A 16,351-nucleotide genomic window follows, 5' to 3' on the forward strand; every position below is an offset into this window, starting at 1 on the left:
GATTATAACAACCCATTGAAGGTGCTTTAAGAAAGGTAAATTTCATCAGAAATTGCATCATTACAGGTCATAGAATAGAAGAGCTACTACAGGTAACAGTAGTAAACAAAAGTGCTACTGTGTGCATAATACTCAAGAAAGAAATATACAGTTCTGTGCTGCATCTTAACAACACACAAGGAGATTCAGTCAGAGCTGCTGTGGGCATTTTCAGTGAAGTCCTGTGGTTCAAAGGATTAGTTTACAAAATGCAGCTTGTACGTCCAGTGCCTGCGGGGATTATCAGCTTGGGACAACGTTAAGGATCTTGAGTTTCTTGCCCATGGACAGTGGCTGTTTGGCTCCCCCTCGGAGCTGCTCAGGAACAGCAGATGCACCCAGATAGAAGACACTGGATCTTGGTCCACAATAAAAGGCCAGCTGTGGTCTCACATTCCAAGACCACTGTTCTTTGAGCTCTCCACAGAATCTCCATGTGTGGAGTGCAGTCATACAGTTACACAAGTCAAGTCAGAAAAAGAGTACAACTCAGGAACTGCAAAATCTCTGCAATTCCACAGGGATTGGTCTGATGCCCTAATTGCCATGGAAAGTCACAGATCTGAAAGATTCAGTGCAAAACAAGTTCTATAAGACTGGTACAAACGTGAAAGTGTTGCAAATATTGTTCCAAAGTGTAACAGGAATGTACAAACTGTAAACCTCAAGGCAGTTTGAATCCATGCAATGAACACAGTATCCTCTCAACCTGCCCTCACTACTTACAACTGGAAACAGTTCCCAACACCAAGCATTAAGCTGAGATACAACTAACTAATACTTACTGGGCTGGGTGTTCTTAAACACCCCCCCACTGCAGCTACCTGATTAGCAATTTATGCAATAGTTTCTGCAGTATACAAAGACCCCAGAAGATTTTATACAGTGGATGATATAAGCAAGTAACTGCAAAACAACTGTTATATCAAGGCGTTAACTTTCTGTCTCAAAAGAATCCTGAAAAAACTAAGGCTTTGAGAAAAAGAGTAAGAAAAAAATCAGTTCAGTATTGAAGCAATATTCCAGCATAAACACACCAACATCCTTTGTTTTGCCCTTTCACCTGAACCAGATTTTCTCTTTTCCATCCATAACCAACGTGACAGTGATTGGTAACTAACTCTACTTACCATCCACAGTAGGTAGCTCGAAGGTGTCTATCTAGAACATGGGAGACTCACAAGTGCTCTTTTCTGGCACTGCAATCTGAGATTCTGTGGAATGCTGTTGCCTCTTACAATCCTTTCCAATAATCTCCATTTCCTCATCAAGAAGCTAACTACCTTTCAGGTTTCCAAAGGTACGTAATGTTTCTTATTCCATCTTCACCATTAAGTGCACAGGATAAATTAAGGTCTAAGCACCTCTAGAAAAATAGAAATTTTCCAGACTGATTGCTATAAATGAAAGAGATTTACAATTTTGGCAGCACAGGTTATGCCATAAGAAAGAATTCTGTTCCATTGAATTTTCCCATTTATAATTCACATAATCCCTGCATTAAGTGTAGCAATTATGTGGCAGGATGGTATCAGGGAAGCACTTAAATTTGGCTTTAGATTTCTAAATTCAGAATGACAACAGAAAGCAACTGGAGTTACTACCATGACCATTAGTTTTTTGCCATGGTTTGTTCACTTATGCTAAGGCATTTCTTTCAGAAATTGTGGGATCCTGGTTAACACCGAGCCAGGGACTAGTATAAAAATGTGGGAGTTTTACTTTTCTAAAAAAAAAAAAAAAAAAATCACAGGAAGAAACACAATAGGGAAATTGCTAAATTGTTTTATAAAAGAAGAATAATTTTTTTAAAAATCAAGAAATATGTGTTTTGACAAATGTGTATCAATCTGGAAAAATCAAGATGGAAAATCCTACAGTTATCAGTAAGGCATGAAGAAAAGGGATCTACTACCAAAAAGCATGGTTGGACTTGATGATCTTAAAGGTCTTTTCCAACCAAAATGATTCCATGAAAGATTTTGTTTTCATGTGACCTGTTGCCATGTGTGTTTCCCAGAAGGTAACTAGCTTACATCTGAAAGTCAAACAAAAATTTTAAAACAAGCTAACAAGCTGTATCTAATAAATAATTTTTTAATAACTTCATTTAAACTCAAACTTTGGAAATCAGCTCCTAAGTATCTACAGCATAGTAAATATGGTAAATAAAATATCCTTTACAAAAAAAGGAGCAAGCCTAAAATCTATTATAGATGGCAACTTAGGTAAAATAATTGGGTTAGAAACGCCTATCACCTTGCAACATACTACTAACACATGCTATTTTAACAGTTCTCATCCAGTGCAAGAGAGTTACTCTCCCCATAACAATAAAAATATCTGTTTCCACAATAAATTATCTTCTATAAGCTTACAAAGTTTCTGAACAATCCTACCTGTCTTACTTGCACTTACTCTGTCTTCTAAGAGTAAAAGCTTATAATCACTAAGACATAAAGAATCATATGACTCCTGAATTAGGACCAGTAAATGTCCTTTCTGCCTTCAGAACTCGTTACGTGGTTCGATTGTCAGGTTCCTGCCTCCACTGCTCTCTTCCTGTGTCAGATCCTTTCCTATTAATGTTCTGTTGGGCTGAATCTAGAAGAAAGACAGTAGTTAAAAAACAAATTAACACATTCAGAAAAACTGTGTTGCTCTATACTACCAATAGTTATGTAAAGATGTCTTTCATACTTGCTAGAAACTGACATCAGAAGTGATGCATTAATGCAACAATTATAAAATTACAAAAATACATATAGCAAAAAAACACTTTCCACTTCTGTGCAGGTCTACCACAGATCACAAATTGTTCACTTAAAATCTGTCAGAAACTTGGCAGCACTTGAATTCAATTCCCATCTTCACAGAAATTAGGGACCTAACTAACAGAGCCTGAAGTTCCAAAACTGATGGCTGAGAGAGAGAAACGCATCTTACTTCGTATTGTTCAGTGTATTTTAGCATATCAGCAAATTCTTTTACCAGACATTAGCCAGCACATATCCTTTCTGCAATTACTTCTGCTGCCACCTCCCCCAGAATCAACACAGCAGCACACACCTATGTTCAAATGCACATGAAAGCAAAAGAAATAAAAATCACAGCAACATTAATCAGAGCTTCCAAATATATTACCTGAAAAGGCTGGCTGACACCAACTACTGACTGCAAATTATTGCTATAATAACAAAGCAAAAATTCTCCTCCATTATCAGGTATTTCTGCAGCACTCATGTAAACCTGTTGACAAGAAAAAGAACAGGCAGTGGGCAATTCCCACAGAGAAAGAAGCTCACAAAAAAAAAAGTCTATGCCACTTAGGATACCATAAAAATGATATTTACTATTCATAAGCAAAAGTCTTGAAACACAAGATAAAAGGATGAGAACAGAAATAACTCATTAAATGATCTGGAAACTAAGTCAGAGAGGGAAGCTGAATATCCTGCACCACATCTGGAACTAGCTGTGTCAGTAACATTAGGTACTTACAACTGTAACAAAACTCACCCAATAAATACTTAGGGTATTTGAGTAACTTGGACAATCAGATGACAAAATGGCCAGGTACTTATTGCACTGGCAGAAACAGACCAAAAGATAAAATTATAGCAGTTTTTAATAAAATGAAAAGTCACTACAGGAATAAATTGCTTTTTCATCAGTTCCCCTAAGCAATATCATCACATCTGAGGTGTGCTAGACTACCCAAAAATTAATAAAAATTAGGAGGAGGGATTTTTAAACAATAATATCATTCCCCATTAGGTGAGGGAATTCCCCGTTATGTGTCGGGTGAGGCTACACCTGGAATATTGTGTCCAGGTCTGGGCCCCTCAGTTCAAGGACAGGGAACTGCTTGACAGGGTGCAGCGCAGAGCCACAAAGACGATGAAGGGAGTGGAACATCTCCCTGATGAGGAAAGGCTGAGGGAGCTGGGTGTCTTTAGCCTGGAGAAGAGGAGACTGAGGGGTGACCTCATCAGTGTTTACAAATATGTTAAGGGAAAGTGTCAGGAGGACAGAGCCAGGCTTTGTTCAGTGATGTGCAGTGATAGGACAAGGGGTGATGGGTGCAAACTGGAACACGGAAGGTTCCACGTAAGCATAAAAAAAAACTTCTTTACTGTGAGAGTCACAGAGCCCTGGAACAGGCTGCCCAGAGAGGTTGTGGAGCCTCCTTGGCTGGAGACATTCAAAACCCGCCTGGACACATTCCTGAGTGATGTGCTCTGGGTGATCCTGCCTGGCAGGGGGGTTGCACTGGATGATTTTTCGAGGTTCCTTCCAACCCCTAAGATTCTGTGATTCTGTGTGATTCTGCAATTAGCTTTAACTGGGAAAGAGGATACAGAACCTGTAAAAGGAAAGGGATACGGAACAAACAGACCTTGAATGCCACTCTATAGAAAGCTACATTAGAAAGAAATACAATTGGCTTACCTGTTTACTGTTTTCATTAGAAGAAATTTCATCATCTTCTACCCAAGCGTAAGTAACATAGTCATTCACATGCCTGAAAGTTACCTGCAAAGAAGATGCAAACCATCGGCCTTCTGAAGGAAACAAAAGCCATACAACACGGAAAACTGAAGGTTGTGACAGATATTTAAATCTTCACTGAAGTAATTAAAATGCTTCACTTTTAGGATCAAAATATTTGACGGGCACACACAAATCTCGTTTCTGAGAAAGTATGAGTGCTCTGTTCTCTCACCCTTCCACTGACTTTCTTTTATTTTTATTCTTTCTCTGCTGTATAACTCTTCTGAACTGCAGTCATGAGGGGAGGACACTTCCTTTTCCCAGTTTCTGTACTATTTTACTTAAACACCACATTAGATTAGCAGAGGATTTAAGGGGTGTGGAAGAGCTTGCATGCAATGCAGCTAAACTGTGGGCTCACAGAAACTAACTGCAACCAAGAATACACGACTATTTCGGCACACTTTGTACTGGCAAGAGTCACAATGTCCTGTGACAGAAAAGTATCAGCTACCTCCCCTGGTCATATTCAACATCTTTTACTGGGAATAAAGAGCCATGGTGCTGTAATGTTACCTTGAAGAGTCCAATCCAGTCCCAAGCACTGCTTGGGAAGTCAGGCACTGCGGAATAGTTGATCAGAACATCACGTTCCGCACTCCACACGCCCTCAGGGTTCAGTGTGACCAGAGGTTCTGATACAAGAGGCTTCATCTAGACAGAGGAATGGAACTGAAAGTCAGTGGAGTCTGTAATCTTTTCAGTTAGTCTTTTCAAGTTATTCTCTGCCACACCTGCTGTGGGACTCAACCTGAAAGCAGTTTGCTGCCTTCATTCTAATCAGAACAAAACAGAGATTATGACTCAAAAAGTTTATAATACCAGCTTCTGTAGGGCAAGACTTAAACTTTTTCTCGATAACTGGGAAAGTACCTCAAGCATAAAAGTTCCTGTCACAGGTTTGTGGTCGCTGATGCCATAGCTCATGTGACTGATATAGTTATTCAAAGTAACAGAAATTGTCTGTTCGTCAGTGATTTCGCCTTCTTTAGGTGCACGACGGCTGAGATGTTTCAGTCTCCAAAGAATTCTATCAGTCCATGCTGGCTTTCTTTTCTTCTCACTGAAAAAGTGTAAAAGTGAAATGAGAAGAAAAGCAGGTTCCAAAAGCTAAGAATACTACGCAAAATCTACTCTAAGTTAAATGACTGTCAGATACATATTAATAAAAGAAGGCAATCACATCCGATTCATTTTACTGCTCTGTTCAATATGCTTTAAAACCAAGGTTTCCTTCATTTGAACTCAACTCCATTTACCATAGGTTTCTGAGAGAAGTAAAATGAAGAGGAGAAGGACATTTCAATACGTTAGTCAGCTTTGTATGGGAAATGATGCTTTCTCCTAGAGCACTCCTTAAAAACATGCAAGAGCACTGAGATAGCACAGCAACTGCCCCAAGCTTCAAATGCAGAGCTATTCTGAGCAAAGGGGCATAAAGCTAAGGAAGAGATAGGAAGACTCTGAGTGATGTCTGGAGTTTTTGTTTTAACAACAAATAATGGACAAACTTAGGTAGTTTACACAAATCACAGATGACACAGTAATGCTTTACTTAAAAGTTCCTCTAACTTTTCAAGTCTGTAAGCTATTGCTGCCTCATAAAAAAAGGGCTTAAAATTCCATCATCAAGAAAGTTGCATCTGCAACCTGTAGCTGTACTATACATCAAATTGTCATCAGAATTCAGTTTCCTTTTATATTGTATCAGTAACAACAGAGCACAAGAGCCTTTTGTTGTTCTCCCTGTGGTGGGAGGAAGGCTTAACAGCAACTCTCTGTATCACCATAAACTTAAATGGAGAAAAGATCATAGCCCATGAAGAGGAATTAGAACGGACTAGATTGAATTATTAAAGTGAATGAGCAGGATGTGTAAGGAAAACTGTCAGTTTAAAAACTCTTAATATTAAAATCATCATAAACTGGAAAGGCTATTTAATTCAATATTCGACATACTTTTGTTTTACCCCTCCCCATGTACAAGTCTGACTTCCCATTAACAATAGGGTGGGAAGACTTTAAATGACCGAGGGGCTAGATCCCACTTACTCCAGGAATTGCATGAACCAACAGAAATCTTTATGAGCTGCTGAGCATCTGCTCTGCTGTGCAGGAAAATGCCAAGAGAACAGCTTAACTTAATAGACTTGATATTTTACAGAAAACAGCATATTAGATAGGGAAAAAAGCCTCAAAATCCATATTGAAAAAGTATCACAGATAATTAAGTATGTCTTGCTTCATCTAAAGCATACTGTTCTAGGCTGTGTGCCTTGAGGTCTACTGATCAACCAGCATCCAAATGAAACACCTCCGCAGCTTCAGCACAGAGCACACACAGCAAGCACAAGTGTACCTCTTATTCTTTAAATGAGCCAATACAGATTATTCAGCTATGACTTATTCTTAGAACGCCAAGGTTTGGATTATGGTATTTTTTTAACTAGTTTTAGTTATTGTATGTCTTCTCATTCCATTGGGGAGCAAAATGTCTATGGATCCAAATGAATATATTTCCAATACCAAGTGCAACAGCAGAGTAGATAACACTACAGCTTTCAGACAGGTTCATACAATCCCTAAGAAAATCAGCTGTCATCTGATTTTCAAATATTTCATAAAAATCAAATCAAAAGCTCAGGAAGGAGCATTGTTTTGATTCTGAAATATTTACAAATCTATGAAATCCAGAAAGTTCTCTTCTTACTTAAACCAAAACAGGGACTTCCGCTCTCTGGAAGTAAAGAAAAAGATCAGTACAAACCCCCTGTTTGGACAGGAACTTATCCCTCTGTTGAAACAGAAGACTTAACAACAAACTTCAGTGACAGAGAAAAACTTAGCAAACTTAAGCTGTTTCACTTTCACCTTACAATAGTTTATAAAGACACATTTACATTTATTTTCAAATAATCAGCAGTACGAAATGGAATGCTTAAACAGAGAAGGAAATTAAAAAATTGCAATTACTTTTTTCCTTTTTCTCATGCTAGGAACCAATGGGCACTTCTGAAAAAAGTAATTGCAATTTTTTCTTTTTCTCATGCTAGGAACCAATGGGCACTTTTAGTACTAAAGAACAGAAAAAACCATGTGGAGTAAAAAAAGCACTGGTTTATTCTGCTAATTTAGTCTTTCCAAAAAGAAAGCCGGGTTGTTTCACTACTTCCCTCATGGAATCAGCAGACTCAGGCTTCTTCAGCCAGAAATATTCATTTATTAAATCTGAACACTGATTGAGCCTAACAGAGTAGCTCAACAGCCACAGTTAACCAGTACCTTCAGGAAATGCAGGTTTGCTTCCTAACGTGAGATTTGGTCAAGTACCACATGCACTCTATTATTCTGTGTCTAAACTAATCTTACTATGCTTTTACCTTGTATCATATACTTCTGAATGGCGGTCAAACTTGTAGGTGGGTTTAAACTGTAGAGGACCCTCTATGAAGTCCTGAAGAAATGGCTCCTTCTTTTTTGCCATATTTAACTGCAGAAACAGAAAGTACCTTTTAAAGATTATGTTTAAATATCAGACCTTAAAGGGCAAATAGGAAAGGAAATAAGAAAGCATCCTCCAAGAAGAATTCAACATATCAGTCAGTGCAACATATCTGGAAAGGTATATTCAGAAGTGCCTCCTTGTTAGTGTCAGAACTCTTGACACCATCTGTTTCAAAGTTTTGTAAGTTTGTTCTGCTCAAACTCCAAAATAAGCTTCTCTTAAAAAACAATTACTGGGAGAATAAAAAAGGAGGAGAAATTAAGATGTGAAACAATTCATAAGCTGTGAAATTCAAAGAAAGCTTCAGGCAAACACAAGCACTGTAAGAGTAAGAAACTAAACAAAAGCAGAAAAAAAGTTTGCAATTAATTGGGGCTTATGACTCAGCAGAGAGAGAGCAAACAGCTAGATCTGCTCCACCTCATGACTGCTCTGAATTTGTGTTCTTGAACATAAATTAGAAAGTCAAGAAGTAATGATTCTTATCCTGATGTGTTTGAATGCATTAAAAACAAATCCCCCAGATTAAGGCAGAATACCTGGTCCTTATCCCACAGCAGACTGTAGCGCTTGTTGTTTATTGATTCTCGGACAAAGTGGATGCCATAGTCTGCTATCCGGAAGTTCAGGTCTCCAAACCAGAAGAGAACACTTGAAGAAAAGCAAAAAGCCAAGGAAGATTTATAGGAATCCATTAAAACGAGGGAAGAATTCAATAGCATATAAACCGTTACACTAATTAGGTGCTCTAATCACTTATATTACTTAATCTGAACAGTTTAAACACAAACATTTAGTAGTTATAGACAAGCTTACAGAGGGATAACCTGCTGCTAAACAAAAAAATTACAGGAATTGAAATAATAAATTAAGTCACTTACACTCTTGCTGCTTGCTCATTGCTGCCTGGGTATTAATTCCTCCAGTGTCTCCTAATGACTTACATCTCCACTGGAGACAGATTTGCAATTACATTTTAATAGTAGGTAAAATATTTCACAAAATTCATGACCTAATCACCAGCTAGTTATGTTAATCCACTAACTCAGAGCTCTAGTTCAGTGTCTTTGGAAAGCAGGGGAACATAATGGGTATTCTGTTGTTATTAGGAAAGAAAGTTGTTATTACAAAGCACTGGGATTTATTACCAGCAGTGTTTTAAAGAATAGCAAAGCCATCTTTTCAAGTAAATTAACTTTTCTTTGAAAATCCCTCCTTTCAATCTTGTTCAGGGATGAATACCCCAAACTTGAAAACTCCAAAACCAAAACTCTTCAGTGATTGAGTTTACTATGTAATAGATAGAAACCATGCAGACAGAATAGGGTCTGAACAACTCACTCATGATCCAAGGTACTTGGAATATTCTCTCCTTCAAACTGCATTTCCAGAATCTTCTCAAAGTCATCCAGTCGCTGCTCGGTGTTCTCTATGTGAGCTGGCAAGTGGCAGTTCATGAAACAAACTGTATGACCATAGAGGGACATGCGAACAGTGACTCCTCCTTTGTTCCCCTGGCATGGAAGATTAACAACATTCTCTGAACCCATAATCAATATCTGAAAAGGTAACTATTAATATATATTCTATGTATTCTATGTATATTCTCTATGTTTTTAAATCTTGCCATTTAGATGCAAATGAATACTATTTCTTCCAACATAGGTTGGACATCAGGTAATAAGCTGGTAAAACTGTGGTCTGTGCTGCACACTTGCATACAAGGTTCAAACAACTGAATCTCACTGCTTGGCAGCTTATTAATTTTTAAGTAAACCAGGTATACTATCTCCCACCACAAAACCATCCAGGGGCACACACGACCACCAGCAGTAGAGTCTCAGAAACTTCCTCACCCAGTATCCATAGAGGCCCGTGCGTGTGTAGTGAGTGTGAACATCCCGCAGGAAGGGGAGGTGCACGTGCCTCACAAAGACCAGCAGCAGCAAGCCCTGCATGCGAACTGAGGAGAGCTGGAACAGACACAAGAAAGGGAACAGTCATTTCCAGGATGGCGTTCAGAATCCCTTGCTCTTGTTACATGAAGGACACCAGAAGTAATGGCATTCCCTTGCCAAGCCTGCCTTCAGCGCTGAGCCACGGTAAAGGCAGAGACAGTTCAGGGCTGCCGAATACACTGGTGGTGACCTGCTTATGAAAAATTGTGGTGAATCTCTCAAGTCATTAACAATAGTAACACCACATGACACATCTAAATTTTACTTCAAAACGTGTATTTACCCAAACATCTTTAAAGGACCTTCCTTCTGCCTCACCAGCTCTGGTTTCTACCTTTGAACATCCTGTTTGTGAAAAACCAAATCTGTGATTTTTCACCTATAATCTTAACAGTGCACACCCACAAGTCCTTCAACAGGAGTCAGTTTTTCAAACAGAAACATTCTTTGGCACACAACCGATCATTCTAAATGCCATGGGAATACCTAAAAAGCACAGCAGTTACTCCTAGGTGTTTGCAAAAGCAATGAGCTGCAAACAGCTGGCACTGTTGCCTGCAATGCCCACAGAACTGATTTACTGAACACTCCCAGAACAAAGACACTCAAGGGAGCACATAAGATGCTGGTTAAGCTTGAAGATACTGTTGGACTTTTGTGGTTTAGGGTTGTTTTTTTTTGTTGTGTGTCTGGAAATAGTCTAAGAAAGATGTTTCTCATTAAAAATTTAAGAACTTTACAATGCTTCTAGCATGAGAAACAAAATTCATTTTGTTTGTTTTAATGATGTTTCAATTTAGATACAGATATTGAAAGAGATTAATTTTAGTTCAATTTGATGCTAAATGAACTTGGATAAAGACTACATTAGAATAAAACCTGATATTAAGAATAACACTGACTACACAAGTGCTGCATAAGTACACAAACTCATGTCAGAATGCCTTCCTCTCCCTCCACATTAACACAATTATTTCTATATATATGTTAACATTTTAATTGTTTTTGAACCCAAGAAAATAGTAAGCAGTCTACTGATTCAATTACTAGGTGATTCATAAGTATTTGTGTCTGATCTACGTAACCAGTATTCTTTCAATATTTATGTTCATAAAATACCAATATTGTTTAATTCCTTTATTATTTGCCACATATCACCCTGCTGTGGGTCAGTTCCCAGGAATTTCTCAAGATCCATATGAAATCTCAATAAATCCTCCTCTGCTGGAGCTAGCACCAGTCCCAGCAATTGTAGTGACAAATCAAGCAAAGGCCTTTCACAAAGGGGACATTTATGGTGAACTAATTGACTGACCTCAACCAAACTAACACTATGAAAACAGATCCTATCCCCTCTACACCCAACCTTGTCACAGGTCAGCAAAGAAGGGCTGTTATTCCCTAAAAACAGCCCCTGCCCAGCCATCTTCTCAGCTAAGTCCTAGAGTAAGCTCTCTGCACTGCCTATTTTGATTTTGACCTGGCCTGACAGTCCCTTTTTATTATTAGAGCTAATCAAGTCCTGCTGTATACCAATAGGTGGCAGCAGCCATTCATTACTGTTGACAAAAGTGACACATTTATAAATTAGAATTCAAAATCAGCCATGCATACCATTCTTTTTAAATGCCTGTCTACAAGGCCTGAATGCCAGCCCACAGCCAGATTTTGCATGTTTATCAGCAATGACTTATGCTAGAATGAACGATAATTTTTCTGTTTTCCATAATTCCCTATGGGTCTTTTGTTTGGTTTAATTACAGTTAAAAGAATGGCACACCTCCTGAGTCTGATTAGCACACAGATAATACAATAATCTCAGCAAAATCACCCTGAAACAACGCTTCAGAAAACCAATGCAACATTCAAAAGGCTTATCATATCTCTTTATTAGAGAAATTCAGAATATTCTTCTGTGTTTGTTGTTTGCGTTATTAAAATAGCTAATAATTTACTTGATCTTATGCCTCAAATACTTCCAAAACTCTTCTCGTTTAAACTATTATACAATGCTCTAGGTCTTCAATTAAAAAAAAGTCCTCAGAAAAATATATATACTCACTAAAATCCTGGTTTATATATACACAATTTATTTTCACCTGCAAACAAGTTGGAAAAAAATAAATCCTACCAATCTTAGCAGAAATCACTGCCATAGCCTGGGATATTTATAGTGAAAGAGATGCAAAAACTTACCTTCATAAATCCTAATGGAGACAATACACTCATGAAAAAAATGCTCCATGGATCATCAAATGCCAAGTCAGACAGAAAATTTGTGATTCTTGAGTTCACCTCCTGTAAGCTGAACACGTAAAGATTACTCACACTGTATCACTTGGTTTTGACAGAATCCATATAACCTCTTCAGAACACAGACCCCACTACCCTAACACACCTCTCAGCACAAGCCTCATTTCTTGCTGCTGTTCATTTTCTCACTTACAACCAGTTTAACCCACCCAGTCTAGCCCAGCTAACGCTGAGCAAAGCAAAGTTACAGGATCTTATGCACTCCTGGAGACAGAGTTTAAGACAATGCTAGACTCAAGATATGTTATGATAAATAACTTGACTAAAAGTTCTGAAAATTTTCAAGAAAGTTTGGAAAATGCGACGGCAGATCATGCCCAATAAGCTTGCACTAACTGCTTTAAAACATGCTGAATTCTGGTAACTTTCATATCCAAATGAATATGCCTCTATGTGCCAATAATCAGCAGCCCATTTTTTGTGTGTTTAGAAAAAAGGCATTCTGTATTTTGTCACAAAACAACAGCAGAAAGAAGATTCTCTTGCTATAAATCATCTCTGTTTCAAGTCACTAACTCTAGTCTCCACCTTCAGTTAACAATAACGTTAAACCATCGTTAGACAGTGATTGTACAGTGAGCTGTTGGCACTTAGCAGTTTCGCAACAAACTGACAAAGCAAGTTATTTCATATATACTTACCCTATAACATACATATCAACAGTTGGGCTGTCTGAATCGAGCTGGAGTAAACTAGTGACATCAGGAGGCGGAGAAGCTGTGCCTACATTCCAGGTAACTAAGTGCAGTCTACAAATAAACAAAAATCACATAAAACCAATGCTGAAACTGAAACATGAACACGCAACCACTCCTGACAGCATCTAATTTCCCCACAGAATTTCTCTCTACAGAAAAGACAGATTTTCTGTCACTTCTCATCAACCAGAAATCTGTTTATTAACTAGCGTTAAATAGAAACAAACACAAAAACAGCCAACTAGAGGGAACAAAACCTGAGTTCTTGCCACTTATCCTTCAGCTTTTTCCCCCAGATAAGAAAAGCTTCATCTAGCGTGCGAGACACTTCTTCATGGATCTCGTCATCCGAGCTGATGTCCTCCACGCGCGCCATCAGCTGCGCGACGCGCTGGCGGAGCTGGACGCGGCCGCTGGAGCCGGTGCTGCTGACACTGGCAGACCGGCTGCGCAGGGGCTGCAGGATCTCCAAATCGTGCAGGGACAGGGCTGCCGGGTCATGACACACATCTTCACTATTCAGGGATGCCATTTGCTCAAAAGAATCACTACACTCTGAAGGACTAGCCCGTTAAAATTCTAAGCACGAAAGTGACAGGTGGCTAAGGGTCTTCCAGAGCAGTTCTGCATTGCTCCTAATGCAAAAGGGCAACCGCAGACACAGCAACACTGAAAAAACCTGTAGCATGACCACAGCACTGGGGAGGTGTTACAAAAGCTGCAATCCCATCCTTCCTCACACGGTGAATTGTTTCTTCATAATAGATTTAACGTGATTAATTCTATAAGCTCAAGATTTATAAGAATTTATTGCTGCACGCAACAACTCCTGACAGCATCTAATTTCCCCACAGAATTTCTCTCTACAGAAAAGACAGATTTTCTGTCACTTCTCATCAACCAGAAATCTGTTTATTAACTAGCGTTAAATAGAAACAAACACAAAAACAGCCAACTAGAGGGAACAAAACCTGAGTTCTTGCCACTTATCCTTCAGCTTTTTCCCCCAGATAAGAAAAGCTTCATCTAGCGTGCGAGACACTTCTTCATGGATCTCGTCATCCGAGCTGATGTCCTCCACGCGCGCCATCAGCTGCGCGACGCGCTGGCGGAGCTGGACGCGGCGTCGGGGGCGGGTGCTGCTGACACTGGCAGACCGGCTGCGCAGGGGCTGCAGGATCTCCAAATCGTGCAGGGACAGGGCTGCCGGGTCATGACACACATCTTCACTATTCAGGGATGCCATTTGCTCAAAAGAATCGCTACACTCTGAAGGACTAGCCTGTTAAAATTCTAAGCACAAAAGTGACAGGTGGCTAAGGGTCTTCTGGAGCAGTTCTGCATTGCTCCTAATGCAAAAGGGCAACCGCAGACACAGCAACACTGAAAAAACCTGTAGCATGACCACAGCACTGGGGAGGTGTTACAAAAGCTGCAATCCCATCCTTCCTCACACGGTGAATTGTTTCTTCATAATAGATTTAACGTGATTAATTCTATAAGCTCAAGATTTATAAGAATTTATTGCTGATTTGAATCAATCACGTGTCTCCATCTGTAGCTAGCAGAGATATAATCTCCAGCTCCCAAACATGCAAAGACACAGTTCTGACCCAAACCAAGCAAAGCTGCTGCTCCTCTCAGCACTGGCAGAAACATCCATGTGCCACAGGCCTTGTCCATTGTTTCTTTATAAGATGGTAATTTCAGTATCAGAGCTTCTAAAAAGGGATTCACTTCACCATCAGTCTTGTTACACATCAGCCAGACTTAAAAAACAGTAAGCTGTTAATTTTCCATCCATCTTAGGGTGCTAAAAGGACCCTACAAACACAGATTGTTAAATAGGGAATCCCATTATTAGGGCCATATTTTTATCTCCCAATCAACTGCCTGCTCAAAGGTGACACACCAGGAGCTAGAAAGTGACCCTGCACACCAGATTAATTCAATGATCCATAATTTCTCTCACCAATAGTTTATCTTTGTAGGACTACAATGAAGTCAGCCAAAAGCTATTCTAGAACAAATTTCCAGGGGTGGTAAAAAAGGTATGTATGTATGAGTGATGTATCACTTGGGAACTCTCTCCAGTTACTAATTTTGTATTACAATTACCTGATTAAACAAAACTGAAATAACACTGAAGTCATTGGTCACTACTGAAAAAATTAAATTCCTCAAAGCTCCCAGCATCCACACTACTGATAAGAACAGATAAAAGCCTACAGTGATAGAATTTACACCAAAATAAAAAAATACTTGCAAAAATGTCCAGATCATCCTTAATAATTCAGTTTCACTGTAGGTTATGACTATGTCTGCAGCATAAACTTAACAGTGAGGAATGTACATACATCTGCAAGGCAAATAACCTACAGCATTATGCAGTCCCAAGTGTCTAATGATGCTCCCGACTCCTTCAAGGGTGTAAAAGTACAGAGGAGAGACCAGAGTGACACCAATTTTCATCTCATGCCACAATGACATTCTCACCAAAGGGAGAAGGATACTGCTCCAGTTATTCTAGAAGCTTTCAGTAGCACTAGAGTGCAGCCTCAAGTATGCTTTCTGCAATTCCTAAATATAAACTAATGAAGCCGTTATTTAATGTCACTGTTTCCGGAAAGGAAACAGCAGATAGGGATAGCAGAGAAGTTTTTAGGGTCACACTGCACCGAGGTTGCTTTTAAGACCTCTAAGCAAATGTTAGTGTTCACTGTTTCTTTTTTTATTTTTATTTTATTTTCGTATTACCGACAGCTACTCAACTACTCCTCAAGTAGGTTTCGCCAGTGAATCGAGCCCAGTGCAAGGCACCACAAATTATCTCCACAGATAAATAACGTAAACACACAGAACGTAAGGGCAGAAGCCAAGGGATGCCTGCAAGCTCCTCCTCGCAAAACAACCCGACAAATTCGAGGCACTAGGTAGGTTCACAGCAAGCGCAGCAGATCTTGCCCTCATTAAACGCTAAGTAGGTCTCTGCAAAGCACAAACAATGCCCAATAAGCCTCCCTGAAGCGGCTCCAGCACCGCCGCCTTCAAAGCAGAAAATCAGCTTTGCTCCTCTATTTCCTGAGACCACGGAACACCGCCGATTAGCGCGACTCGCTGTCGATAAGCAGAAACACAAGTTTCGCTAATTCTCAGGTAATTACGTCACGACCGAGCGGCTCCGCTGCCGCCCGGGGAAGCCGCGCGCCCCACACCGACCCAGCCCCGCTCACCTCAGCTCCCTGGCCGCGCCGTCCTGCCCCCGGCCCGCAGCTTCCCTCCCC

General features: G+C 39.6%; 1 protein-coding gene across 1 annotated transcript; it reads right to left on the reverse strand.

Moving 5' to 3' along the window:
- Window positions 1-2,547: 2,547 nt before the first annotated feature.
- On the reverse strand, window positions 2,548-16,314 carry INPP5K (inositol polyphosphate-5-phosphatase K). The gene is made up of 12 exons (XM_009993308.1): window positions 16,301-16,314; window positions 13,011-13,118; window positions 12,253-12,361; window positions 9,955-10,071; window positions 9,440-9,612; window positions 8,638-8,749; window positions 7,974-8,083; window positions 5,467-5,656; window positions 5,110-5,247; window positions 4,492-4,575; window positions 3,184-3,288; window positions 2,548-2,643 (listed from the first exon to the last, which is right to left on the reverse strand). Exons 2-12 carry the CDS (start codon window positions 13,022-13,024, stop codon window positions 2,548-2,550), a joined length of 1,248 nt encoding a protein of 415 aa, XP_009991610.1. The 5' UTR covers window positions 13,025-13,118; window positions 16,301-16,314.
- Window positions 16,315-16,351: the final 37 nt, after the last annotated feature.

This window comes from Chaetura pelagica, unplaced genomic scaffold (genome assembly GCF_000747805.2).
Source record: "Chaetura pelagica isolate M959 unplaced genomic scaffold, ChaPel_1.0 scaffold193, whole genome shotgun sequence".
Lineage (NCBI taxonomy): Eukaryota > Metazoa > Chordata > Aves > Apodiformes > Apodidae > Chaetura > Chaetura pelagica.